The 14,426-nt window shown below is 30.5% G+C and overlaps 1 protein-coding gene across 1 annotated transcript in view; it reads left to right on the top strand.

The window, feature by feature from the left end:
* Positions 1-14,426, top strand: part of LOC148283057 (guanylate cyclase 32E) — a gene marked incomplete at its 3' end in the record, with an annotated part of 223,567 nt that overhangs the window by 161,507 nt on the left and 47,634 nt on the right. The window contains exons 7-9 of the mRNA XM_088224128.1: positions 4,397-4,474; positions 7,430-7,683; positions 12,542-12,687. Of these exons, the coding sequence (XP_088080254.1) occupies positions 4,397-4,474; positions 7,430-7,683; positions 12,542-12,687 (478 nt within the window). The remainder of the gene's footprint in view (positions 1-4,396; positions 4,475-7,429; positions 7,684-12,541; positions 12,688-14,426) is intronic.

The following is a 14,426-nucleotide window of genomic DNA, read 5'->3' as shown; positions in this document are numbered from 1 at the left end:
TCCAGTAGAATGGAGACCAAATAGGAGAAGCGTATTCTAGATGGGGTCGAACTAGTGAGCAATAAAGAGTTTTGATGGTATTAATATTTTTGAAGTCCGCCGTCACTCTATTGATATTTAAATACATTACAAAAAATTATAAAATTGTAAAACTATAACAATAGTAACAAGTAGTTTAATACACATAAGCAACCAAAAATATTAACGAAACATATACATCAATATAAAAAAAAGAAAAAAGGAAAAACATTTTTAAATATAAAGAAAAGTTTAAAAATATTATTGGGAGAGAAAAAAGAAATCAGACTTGTTTTATAACTATCAAGTCCAGAACCAAACATATCAGCCTTATCCTCATACTGATTGCCATATCTATGGAGCCTAGGGATAGGCGAGTGCATGTGATAGTTGGTCTTAGAACTTGCAGAACAATAAGGATATCTGTGGCGGGTATGTCGACCAGCTACACGGAAACACACCAACTCCAGCAAATCAGGACAGTTAATTAATGAATTGATTTTATAAAGTAATATTAGGTCAGTTAGAATTCTTCTATCAGAATGTCTTAAAAGATTTGCTGAAGATAACAATTGATTATAATTAAATAAAGCCGCTGGAATATGAAGTTTAAAATTAATATACTTTAGGAATTTCTTCTGGACGCGCTCGAGTGAATCAGAATGTACACGATAATGGGGCGACCAGCGACCAGACTGGAGAAATATATTCTAAACAACTTCTAACCAGGGAGCAATAAAGTGACTTGATTGGTGTGATAATTTTTATTTAATAGTAACCCTACAAATAATATTAAATCATTCTTTGCTGGAAAATTGGTATTTAGATTTTATTTTTTACCTTAATTAACATAAAAATTAAATCAATTTGAAAGCAATCGTTGTTCCTCGCCAATAGTATAATATCGTGAGGTTATTACTTCAACTAGGTAACTTCAAAATCAAAATTTTAGCTTTCAAATCATCGTAAGATTATATTTATTTATTTATGCTTTATTCAGTTAGTTCATAACATTTTAAGAACTAATATTAACTTTTAATAATATTACAATGTTTTTATCAAAATTTCTCAATTACATATTTTTTCAAATTAATTTTAAATATTTAAATTTTTTCTATTTCTTTTATTTCTTCAGGCAACTCATTGTACAGCTTCAATCCCTTGTACAGTGAGTTTTGAGATTCTGTTTTGTTCCTCATTGGTAATCTTGTCTTTTTTTTACCCCTTGTTTCATATGTATGACATTGTTGGTTAAATTTTATTATCGTTTTTATTTTATTCATCCCCTTAATTATTTTATGTTTAAAAATTGCCACATTATATTTAATTTGTTGCTTTACTGTGAGCAAGCTAATTTCTTTGTGCATTCTTTCTACATTAGAATATATAAAGGTTTCTAACTTTTTACTAAGCTCTTTATTGTACCATTTTTAATACAATTTACAAGTTTTCAGCAAATATATTATTTTCATACTTACGCACCCATACAAACGCACCCTCTCCCTCTTTCATTCCCACTCGCACATGTATCCTCTCCCTCATTCATTCACGCATACACACATTCACATACACATGAATACAAACGTCACACAAATACAATTACTAAACTTCTTTTCTTATATATTATGTGTCATTATATTTACAGTGGATTTTTTTAATTGGCTTTAGTATTGTTAAGATTTTTCTAATTATTTTGTTTATGTAATAGCTGTAAAAATCCCAAATAAAATGAAATAAATAAATAAATAAATAAATATCTATTTTTTCAAGTATAATCCTCATTGCCTTATTTTGAAGAATTTGTATATTTTTAATTTCTCCTTCATTACATAAAAAAAGAATGAAAGAACATGTGTGGACATATTATTGTTTTATATATAAGAATACTACTTTTTAAATCTATTACATTTCGTTATCTCCCCATAAATGATTTTTTTTTTTTTTTTGTTACATATTGAGTATGTTTTTTAAATTTTAAATATCTATCCAAGTAGACCCCGAGATACTTTATTTCGTCCACATAATTTATATTCATATTATCAATATTGATTTTAATAATACACGACTTGCCTATTTGTAGCATTCAGGGGCAAGATACAAAAATATGTTTTTAGTGAGTAATTCAAAAATGCTGATTTAAAATTATCGAGTTGTAGTAATGACCCCGCGATATTATGTTCTTGAGCTTGGTAAATTTAACTATAGCATTTTTTTAAATTATTATTTTATTCAAATATACAAAACATTGCGCCTCCTATGCGGAAGGAAAAAATACTTTTTATCAAATATTAGAACTAAATTGAGTTCAGTTATTTATAAAAAATGGCATTTAAAAATAACAATAAATATACTTTACAATATTTGAGTTGGTCCAAATGTTTGTAGACAAAAGACTGGATTTCACCTCCTCGAGAGTCGTTAAGATTAACAAATTACAACAGGAGTAGAGAATACCTTAAAGAAGGGAATATAGAAGTCTAGGCATTTACAGGGCTTATTACCTTTCAATGGCTGGTTTAAATGGTGAATGTTACACAGTGTGTAAAGTGGCAACTTAAACCAGCCATTGACAGGTTATAAGCCCTGTAAATGCCTAGACTTCCATATTCCCTCATTCAAGGTATTCTGCATTCCTGTTGTAATTTGTTAATAAATATACAATTTATAAATAAAAGGGGTGAATATATATTTTTTAAAGTTACAAAAATATTAATAAAATGCAAAAGGAAACGTAAATCAACAATTTGAAAATAGTCAAAAAGAAAATATGAAAAACATGCAGTGTTTATAAATGTATAACGCGTGAATTGTCTATAAGAATAGTGATTTTTAAATATTTATAAACCAATATGGCATTTCTGAGTAGGAAATTAATCCAACGTGCTAATAAGAATATCACAATTGACATGGTTATTCATTTTTCATAATACTTTATTTGATTTTTAATTTTGTTTTGTTTTAATTTGGTTCTAGTTTTTGGTATGTTTTCTACGTATCAATATTTTATTCAAATTTATGAGATACGATAAAGAGTTTTGATAACAAAGTCATCCACGAAAACGTTTTTCATGAAAATATTGAATTTCCTACAGAAATCTATATAAATGTATAAAATAGATTGAATATAATTTACGGATTTCGAAATAAGAATTATCATCAAATCGAAAACATTTATTTGGAGTTATAGTCCAATATATTTCACACATATAGATCTATTTTTTAAATCCAAAGTTCTTTCTTAAATTTTTACGAGTATTTTACAAAACACATTGACAAAATAATGAAAATATTCCCACAAAAACTAAATGTCTAAAAAAATCATAAATTACGCATTTTGCAATTTAAAATAACGTTTGTTAACTTTATTTACGTAAGTTGAAATGATTTACTAAGTGTTTACAGTTAAGAGACTCCATTTAAATATATTTTTTTACGAGCGTGATGTTTTATAATAGACAATTAAGTGCAGTTTTTATTCTGGGCTTTCGTTCGCACGCAAATGCATATTATGCAATACTTGGGTTTCTCAGTGCATTTGCGTTAAGTAATGTTGGAATAATTTAAATGGAGCATTCAAAAATAGAAAATCACTTCACAATAACATTTATAAACAATTGTTATCTAGGTCACAATAGTCATATTTTATATTTTATTATATTGTGGAAAAATCTTTTACCACTTTGATGAATTAATTCTATCTCTCAAACGGATACCTACATAATTTAACCAATATTTTCTTCAGCTCAAAAATACGCCATTATTTGTGCCATTTCTTTCAACATAATAAAAAACCATCAAGCTTACGATTTTATAATTATAATCTGATAATTTAAAGCATTCTGGATCCCATATTCAAGCTTAAACCAAATGCTCGACATTTTTTATAGAAATATTTGAGTCCTTAAGATTTACCCAAATATTTAATTTTGAGGGTCATTTTAAACGAGTTGTAAATAGCTCACTATTAGAAAATGTTAATCAAATCGGAGTAGAATGGGATTCGAACCACGGACCATGAGTCTGAGACACTGGCCACGGGACCACAACCCGATTCAATCAATTAACCCAGTTGCATACAGTTTAAACTCGCGTTGTGAACGTGAGTCTCCTGTAAGACTTCAAGGCCACAGTTTCAGGCTGGAGAAAACCAGATTTAGTCCAAATTCACTAAAAAAATTCTGAGCAATAAAGTTTTTAATGGTTGGAATAAATTGCCATAAGACCTGGTCTCAACGTGTAATCTCAATAAACTCAAAAATGAATTTTTGAAAGGTTAAAGTGCGCCATCAACTAACTTTCGTTAAAATCGATTTTAACGTATCAGCTTTAAGCTGCTCGCTTAAAATAAAAATAATAATAATCATCATTTTTGTTTCAGTTTACGTCACTCTTGGAAATCATTATGACCACCTGGGACTTATGGTTGCTATGGAAGAGATGAAATTATTCGATAAAGGTAAGCTTTTATATAACTTCTACAAAATATAGGTAGGTACGATCCCATCTATTACTTTTTAGTTAATATTTCTTTTATTATAAATGTACGTATAGACATAATCTCTTTAGATTTATCTGCATTTTTTTTTTAAAGAGAAATACTAGAGTTCTTATTATTTACTCAAATATTTTAATTTTATGACCATTTCCTAAAAGTCGTAAATAACTTGTGCTGGAAAAATGGAAACCGAGTTGTGGTAGAGGGGAATTTGAACCTGAGACCTTTGGTCCGTGAGTCCACAATACTACCACGGTACCACAACTCGGTTAATATATTCTCATTACGCAAATAAAACATTTAACATCACGTAAAATACTACAAAATTATTTTTTAATGTCTTTTTAAAAATCAACCAATATATTGACCAATGACAATCAATGACACAAACAGTTAGAACTTTTTTGGGACAGAGATAATACTTTTTGATAGGACATAAAATATAAAATAGGTACCTTTATAATGCCAGAACCGTGGAAATGTTGTTAAAGTGTTGAGTAAAAATGATGTTGACTAGTTTTCTGAGTAAAAATTGGTCGCGGTGAGTCAGAGAGGTTGGTGATAACTGATAGATGGCCAACACATGTTGTTCTTAATTGAATTGTTATTTTTTGTTAATTAATTTTTCAATGACTTTATTTTTTCTATTAGGTTTTATAATTTTTGAAATATAAAATATTAATGACTATGGTAAAATTATAAATAAACTTATCAATGAAACTTCTTGGTTTAGTTTTACTTTTTATTATTTTTTTGACCAACGAGCGCATTCGCTTAAGTAGACATCTTCAAAACTGGTGAATTGTTAACAACTTTACAGCTTTTATACTACTTATAACATATTTTGGAGATAAGATCAAATAAATATTTTAACAGGGGACAGAAAACATAAATATTTACAACTAGTTGGCTAAACAGTTCGTTTTTGTGAGTTTTTGGACCGAAATTAGGATAAAGCTTTTATTATTTAAAAGGTGGGAAAAGAACAGAAAAGAACACATGGCGAAATACAACAGAGTGGAAAATACACATTTTTACAGATAAAGTTAGCACAATACTTTGATTTTTTGACAGGGAAGTTTACATACCTATAGATGAATTACGAAATATTTAAAGATACATACTTAGATATTACATTTGTTTATGGAATGAAGTTATTCATTTTGATAGTTAATTAACTATTAGGCATGCTTATTAACGCAAAAATACTCAAAAAAACCTGCGTGACACAATTTGTAGCCATGTGCCTAAAAGTTGGATAAAATGTCAAAAATCACAAAATTTTAACTTTTCGCTCATAATATATGCGTAACTTTTTTCAAATATTTGAATACTATCTAGGTAATTCATTAAAGTTGCCTGATGATGGAAAAAATATGCTTAAAGATATCTTGAGTATACGCAACAAATTAAGTAAAAAAATAGTTTTTACCCTTTATATTTTGCAGCTCTTCGCCCATTTCACTTTTCTTTAAATAAAATGACCAATTGCTCACCACAAAAAGATAGCTGCAATTGAGTTCCACCCACACCTTACCCAACACATTTATTATAAAATATTATTTAGATAAAGACATTATCATAAAATCAGATTTTATATCGAGTTTTGGCATTATTGATCTCGATCGAAAAGTTTATCTTGTAAAGCCTATTCTCTATGTAATCTCAATTTTTCTCAAAAAATCCGCTTACTTTATTTGCAGACCCTGTGCTAAGTTTGATGCATCTTTCGACAGCTTGACAGATGAAATAATAATCTCAGCATTTTCCGCTTTAAAAACTTTGAAATATTATGTTAAGAACAAATTTTTTAATAAATATTTTATGCTAACTATGTCGGGAACAGATCAAAAAAACTCTTGCATGGCGTCAAATACACCTGACCACATGACAGACCTTATGATTTTCATAATAAGGAAATATCACATACTGCGAATACCGATAAAAATAGGTGAAACGAATTTAGAATAATTAATTGTATTTTCGAAACCAATATGAAAATTGCAAGGAAATGTTTTCATACATAAATGTGAAAAAGAAATTCAATACAAATACGATGCCAGAAAAACGCGACGTATTTGGCCTTGGTAAGTGACGTCAAGATTTTTTATTTTATTTTATTTTATTAGGGAAATCAACAGTTCTACATACATATTTTTAGTAAACAAACAGATATAGTGTATACACTCAGAACTAATAACAGATTTCCACATAGTATACAAAGTTAGTAAAGAAAATATATATTACATATCAAATAAACACATACAATTTATACATAAAAAAATGTTATTTTCATGTACTCAATAATCAAAGATTTTTTAAATATTAATTTTAAGAACATTAAGTTACTGTAAATTGGGCGGGATAAGGACAAAAATACTTGAAGAAAGGATAAGGAGGGGGGGGGAGATGTACATATTTATTATTGTAATGTCTACTAAGTTACATAATACATTTTTAGTGTAAATTTTACATCTGACAAGAGTGATGTTTGTATAATCTATATTTTTAAATTTTGTTAAATTTTGTATTGTACATTGAAAAAGTCCTACGAAAAAAAGCATTTTTAACATACGATGTTTTACTTATTGGTACATGAAACAGGTGGTACCGTCTACAAATCCTGGCTGGCACATGTATTGTTATTAAACCAAGCAATCAGATTTGTGATAATGTTTTAAAATTTAATGGCCAGGAACAAATAAACACTAATCGTGACGTAAAAGGGGCGTGGCCAATGGAATGACCGTTTTTGCGGGAATTCAAAATTACTAATTAAGATTTTTTTTTTATACTACTAATAATTTGCAAAAAAAAATATTTTTACTGGACAGTATTTCATAGACTTTTGTTCTTTAAAAATGAATAAAAAAACATGATATTTCCCTATTCAAGCAATTTTGTCTTTCTTGACAGGTGAATACTGGGTGCTCGGTGTGGACATAGAACAATATGACTCCGGTTCCCCTGAAAAGTACTTACGAGGATTGTTAAAGGATGCTACCGCAGGACTAGACCCATTCATCTCTAGAGCCTTCCGCGGCTTCTTGGGAGTGGTGCCGAGTGCACCGCACGGCTTCAGAAACTTCTCTGTCTTGGTAAACCGCTTCATGGAGCTACCCCCGTTTAACTACCGCAATGCTGTCACCTATATTGGAGGAATGAAAATGGTAACATTTTGCCTATTTTAAAAATATATTTATTTCAATAACACATTCAAGAAAAAAAATGAACCCGGAATCGTTTCAGAAATGGGCTATGGTCCCATAATAAGCTGTTGTGTCGAGGGCTATGGATCATGTGGTCCAAGGGGTGAACTCCGCGTTTACAAAAAGCAGAAAGTTGCCAAAAAAACAAAAAAAAAATATATATATGTTAAAAAGTTTTCATCAAGACAGGTATTTGTTTCAGGAATTATCTGCTTCGCCTCAATTTTAGAGGCTTGCCAGCATGGATAAGAAAGGATGTAGAAGTTGGTCATGAAAAATACATCCCATCACCAAAACACCTTAGGGGCGAATTGTCCATATAAGCGATTATGCTCAGCTTACCATTATGCTTGACTATCCATAACAATGTTTTACGGTAACTTTATTTACAGAAAAACAAACAAATATTGGTCATTTATTATAAATTATTGCCACCGTTTGTATTTTGGACGCTTTTCTTTGTTTTGACGGCGCTTCTCCAAGCCACTGCAGGGTAGATCCATTCACCCTTATTCGAGCGATGGCGGCATATGTTGAGACCACTATTAGTGCTTTAAATATAAAATCTATGGGATAATTTAATTTAATATGGTAGAATTGTCTCTGCACTATATAGCAATTTTACTGAAATAAAAAAAAGTATAATAAAGCGTCAGCGCCTTAAGTGGGCCAAGAAGCTAGCCGATTACTCCAGCTTATTTCGCCATTAAAATAAGTTTGCTTTATTTTTAACATCTTAGACCTAGTTATATTTTTCTTCCGTAAACTTACAGACTACACAAATTATTTTAATTCAATTTGAAAAAACAGTGTTTCGAACATTGTTTTCTGAGGGCAATTTTACTTCATGTGGCTCGCAAGCCACTCGAGTGCGGCTCAGCGCAAGTTACACTTTTTGTTCAAATTATTTAGTCTACAGGTTCTACAAAGTAGCTACTAGGACTTTTGCCTTTTGAATTATTGAGGATATTGCAAATACTATAATCGAATGCATGGAGAAGTATCATATTAAACTTGATGAAATTATTTCTATATCAACATACGGAGCTAAAATTATGACCGAAGTGAAAACGGTTTTTTTTCTATTTTCGAAGAAAAATTTAATCATGAGATGCTTTTTTACCAAGTGGCGAAAATTTTCAAATGTTATGGATTTGGTGATCAAGATTGTTAACACAATTGTCCTTAAATCTTCTTCAAATCGCTAATTTAAAGAATGTTAACTCAATAACAGAGAGTTAATAGCTTCACTGCATAATAAGGTTCGTTGGCTTTAAAAGGAAACAATTTAACGAAAAGATATTTAGCTCTCAAAAGAAATCTCAATCGTCGTAATGCCGATCTTTGACTTTTCTGACTTAAGAGTTTGCAGACCACTGACCTAGACCAATCGAGTAAAAATTCTTGGCATTTAAAAAAACAATAAATACTATTTTTATTTCTGAAAAAAATAAAACTACGTAGATGGCACAAGTAAATAAACTTTTTTCACATTAAAAAAAAATTCGCGTCTATTTTTGAGCCTAAAAACACTGTGTTAGAAAATGAGAAACAAATTGTGGTGGAGCCGGATTCAAAGCTCGGCCCTCCTGATATATAGTCTGCAAGACTACCCCCTGGACCACAAACCTCAACTCTTTGTTTTTGGGAATGAATATTAGTTTACTGACGAGTTGTGCCGCTGTTATTCTCGGTAAACGATTTATATTTCAACAATCTGTTTTAAACTTCATGTTTAATCTGTGCATTTCTAAAGTTAAACAAACAACATTAATCTATTTAAGTTTCTATCGTACCTGGCTCCTGTTCTTTCACATATAAATTAAATACCATACAACACCTCCATTCCCGCTTGATGAAGTACTCGGCAATAAACTTTTCAAAGATATTTAGTTTGACAAGTTGAGGTTCGCTTAATTTAGAGCCACAAAACTTCATATTCAGTGGGAGTCTATATATTTTCCCCCGCTGTCATACACAAGACTTAAGCCATGATGAATATGCCAATTTATTAGCTTGTTTGTTTGTTTTCTTAGTTATAAGAATTGCTTTCATTTCCATTTAAATTCAACCCAAAGCGTAATTTGATAGCTACCAATTTTTCCTCTAAATCAAATTATTGTCCAATAAAATCTTATTATTTTAAAAACGCGAGCTTGAAGACAAATATGACAGTACATTCTGATGTAATTTTTTTTTTCATATCAACCATAATCTTAAATTTCAATAAAATATGGTGAAAAATGTAAGGTTTTTAAAATTCAAAAATGAATTTAGTTGGAAGGCGTAACATTAAAAGAATGTGTAAGAACGCGTTGACAAATTGCGTGCTTGCGTGAAAGCAATTACATATGTATCTACACTTAAATTATTTTGAAAAAAAAAAACACTGGATAAAATTAACCTACGTGTGCTGTTTTTTTTTCTGTAACATATAATCCCAGGGCCACGATTATGACCGGCTATACTCATCGATATATTGTTCTGAGACGGTATAAACGAATATCGATATTTATGTACGAAAAAGTGGATACTTGTATGAAAATTCAAAGTTTCTTCGTCGATAACCGCTTGTTGAACATGTTTAGATAAAAAAATAAACATAATATATTTTTCATTCAGAAAATTTAATTTAACTTGGTAGATAAAATCTAAGATAATTTTTAAATTCCCATCAGAATACGTACCCTGGTATTTGAAACTTTCGACCCTTCGATGATTTGTTCCAACGGAGTTAGAAGATTAGAGCATCAAGGCAAGAAGTGCTACACAGTACATAGGTTTTTGCAATATTGATTTTTAAAACCATGCATGCGGAGTATCTATTTAGCTCATCTACAGTGCCCTTAAGACACTCGACTGAATCTTCAATTATAACAGCATCATCGGCATACTCTAGGTCGTAGAGTTTTTGGAAGGGGGAGATGGGTAATCTTTAACCTAGTGGGATTGAGTTTAACCACATTTTTTTCTTGTAAGGCCACATAAGTATTTTCAAGAATCAAAATATATACAAAAACATTTCTGCATAACTACAAACTTCAAATTTGGCATTTTTAATCTCAGTTAAGAATTATTTCATTTAAAGAAAATAAAGTTATACACAGTTCATATTATTAACACCTGATAGTGGGTTATTCTGAATACCTGAAACTTGTTGTGTTGTATTTTTATTTAACTCGCATGTGGCGTAAAAATACAAGGTGTTTTATTTATAATAAATTTACTTGCTCTAAAAATACAAATTTATGATATTATCAAGACATGATCATTAAAAAACGAGACATTAAAATAAGAACGACGCGACGTATTGACTGATGTTTATCTTCAGTCATTCCAGAATCAGACTTTATTTTCAAAACTTGACAAAAATTAAATTTTTATGCACATTACAAAATGTACGAAACACGCAAGTGGTTATTCTATTTCTGACCCCTGTCGTGCTAATGAAAATTAAATTAAGGTACTAACTTTAATGGGCGATCCTTGATTCTGATTATACGTTCATATTTATATTTATGTATAAAGGGAGATGTAGTATAAAAAAATACTTAATATCTAAAAATAGGAGGGTTAACAAGCATAAGAGCCTTAAATATATATTTTTTGTGCGTGTTTTACATAAAAAAATAGTAGTTTTATGCCAACTTAAAAAAATATACACCTGTCGAAATATGATCCCAAGTTGAGATTTGTTAATTAAAGTTATTTAGAATTGTGTATGTCTTGATTATTAAATGATACGCAATAAAGATTACTAACAATTTATTAGATTTATGGTATTTAATAACAATTCTTGATGGAATTCCATTATGAAAATTACATAATACCTTATATTTGAATATGAGTTACAAATTAAAAATACTTTGTACACTTCCACTGATAAAGATGCACATTGGCATCTTCAAACTGATAAATTTAATAGAGTCTAAGGATTATTAACACAAAACTTAGTTAAAAAATAAATAATTTGAAAAAAATACAACATTTCACTGCACAAAACGGGACAAAGTTTTTGAATACATGTTTTAGTAATGTACAGTAAGGGAGGATTCTATTCCATATTTTTTTGTATTTTATTATCCTTACACTACATAATATTAACCAGTCTGAAGATGTCCATTAGATGGTAAAAAGCGCTAATTGGTGAAATAAATAAGTAAAAGTGTACCAAGTATCGGATCTTAACAAAAGTTGTGTCGTTTTTTTTCTTATTAAAATATTAGCACCTAAAGTAAATCAAAATGGCTAAGGTCATATGAGTCATTCGAAAGAAAATTTTCTGCCCTATCAAATTTTGTATTTAATTTTACGTTACAAATTTAATTTGATTCGATTACAAGCCTTTAAAATAAAATGTCAAGTGGACAAGAACATGATCATTTCCCACACTTACTTCCAGCAAGTAAACACAGTATCTTATGGCGCAGATTCTTTTTTCCAATGGCGTTATAAGCTATACCTTTTTTTTTACTTTTGGTACTTATTTTCTAATTAGGAAAAAAAGGACATGACTTATTTTAACATCTAATATTTCGAATTATATTTCAATATAATTTATTAATTATATGGCTACCTATGTGATAGTTTATTTTTTACTAAGTTTACAATATACGAAAAATTTATAATAAAGAGCTTTAGAGGTTAGACAGAACATATTTGCCGAAATTTTTATGGCCCGGAAATGTGAGCGATCTCTCAAGTGTTCTTTGTTTTAGCGCCCTCTGTTGGCCGGTCCTGCGTTCCGTGCAATGTTCAGTAATGTTACACACCAATACTAATTAACACATGCAATTTTTCGCCATTATTTTATTTCTAGATTCGCCCAGAAGCTGCATATTTATACGACGCAGTACACCTGTACGCTGGAGCCTTGCTGAATGCTCTCAGGGAAGGCGAAAATCCTAAGAATGGAACATACATCATCAGCTCTATCAAGAATACGCACTACCATAGTGCCATGGGGTATGTTGGTAAATTATTGAGAATTTTACTCAAGCTTTAGATTAAACTTCAAGAAAAAAAATCTAGATACCCAAATTTTTCGTATTATGTATTTAGTTTGTGTTAAATAAAATAAATTTAACATGTCGACTAATTTCAATTCATTTGTCAAAGTTAATACTAACACTTAATATTTCAAATCTCACCAATCTCTGTGTTATTACTTTGACTCCTTGGTGGACTGTAAACAAGTGCCGCTTTTTCCCTAAAGAAAATTAGTGTATGCTCGTTAAGTTTTCGGTTCACATTATTAGAAATGTATTAATCCAGGAATTAAATGAAAGGGATGAGAACTTTTGTTCTTTTTTTTCTTTGGCACTTGTTCCAGGATAGCACTCGATCGTTTAATTAGCGCTTCACGTTATTTGAATTGATCCGAGCCCGTTATCTTAGACCGATTTTGAAGATCCGTTTTTCCGTGTGTTATTCGTTGCGATGTTACAAGAAGTACTTATGCTTTTTTGACTTGCCGCCGAGGAAGGAAGTGACGTCAGAGAGTGGAGAGATCAAAACATGGCCACCGGATTTCAAAGAATAGAATGATTTGACACTTGAATCAAAATACCCTCAAATCCGAAACACAAACTTTACCTTCCATGTTACAAAAAAATATCGAAATACGCTAAAATTGCAGCAGTAATGTAGTACCCTATGCACCTTATTGGGTATTATAAAACAACGATTCGCTTTTATCTAAAAATCGACATAATTTTTATCGCCTTCCATTCGTTTTTTTTATCATCCAAGCGGATATTGTTACTTTGCTTACTCAGTTAATTATCTTCCTAGTGTTTTCATTGCCTTCCACACCCTCAATACTTTACATCATTTTATTTTAAAAGTATATGACTGATAATGGTATCTTTCATAAATAATATCTTGACTTTTTCTTCTTATCAACTCGTTTCTCTCGACTGCTGGATACAGGCTTCTTCCAATTTTTCCATATGTTTCTGTCCTGGGCGTCCTGTGGTGTCGTCAATCCATCTCCTCTGTGGTCTCCCTACTTTTTTTTTATTTTCGTAGGGTTTCTAGTTTAGTAAACTGGGGATCCACGTTTCAACTTCTTGTATTGCCACATGACCCGCTCGCTGCCATTTTTATCTTCCCACTCTTTCTGAGATATCGGTCACCTTTGTACAGCGTCTTATCTCCTCATTCCTTATTCGGCCTCTTAAGAAGACGCCCAACATTTGTTTTTCCATAGATCGCTGAGCGCACTTAATTTCGTGAACAGTTCTAGCAGTGAGTGACATGGTTTCAAGACCGTATGTTGCCACCGGCAGAACACAAAAGTTATAGACTTTGGCTTTCAGATTATTTATGATATCCTTATTTCTAAAAACGTGTTTCAGCTTTCGAAACGCAGCCCAAATTAATCCAGTTCGTCGAGGCAGTTCCGCAGTTTGATTTAATTTTCCCAATTTGATTTTGTGGCCAAGGTAAATGTACTCGTCAACAGCACCGATAGTTTTACTTATAATACATAAATTGCTAAGTATTGGGCTCAAAATCTTGGTTTTGTCTATATTCATTTCCAGACTGATCTTTCTAGAGGCTTCGTATAATTCTTTTACCGTAGTTTTCTGTTCAGTACCTCTTCACACATTATTACTATAACGTCTTCAAAACGGAATTAATTTAAATACTAACCATATATTTGAATCCTTTTATTATTCCAATTTAGCATCTTGAAAACG

Source organism: Micrasema longulum, unplaced genomic scaffold (assembly GCF_059751315.1).
Source record: "Micrasema longulum isolate JH-2025_06_02 unplaced genomic scaffold, ASM5975131v1 h1tg000264l, whole genome shotgun sequence".
NCBI lineage: Eukaryota > Metazoa > Arthropoda > Insecta > Trichoptera > Brachycentridae > Micrasema > Micrasema longulum.
This window is presented reverse-complemented; position numbering and strand designations above follow the sequence as displayed.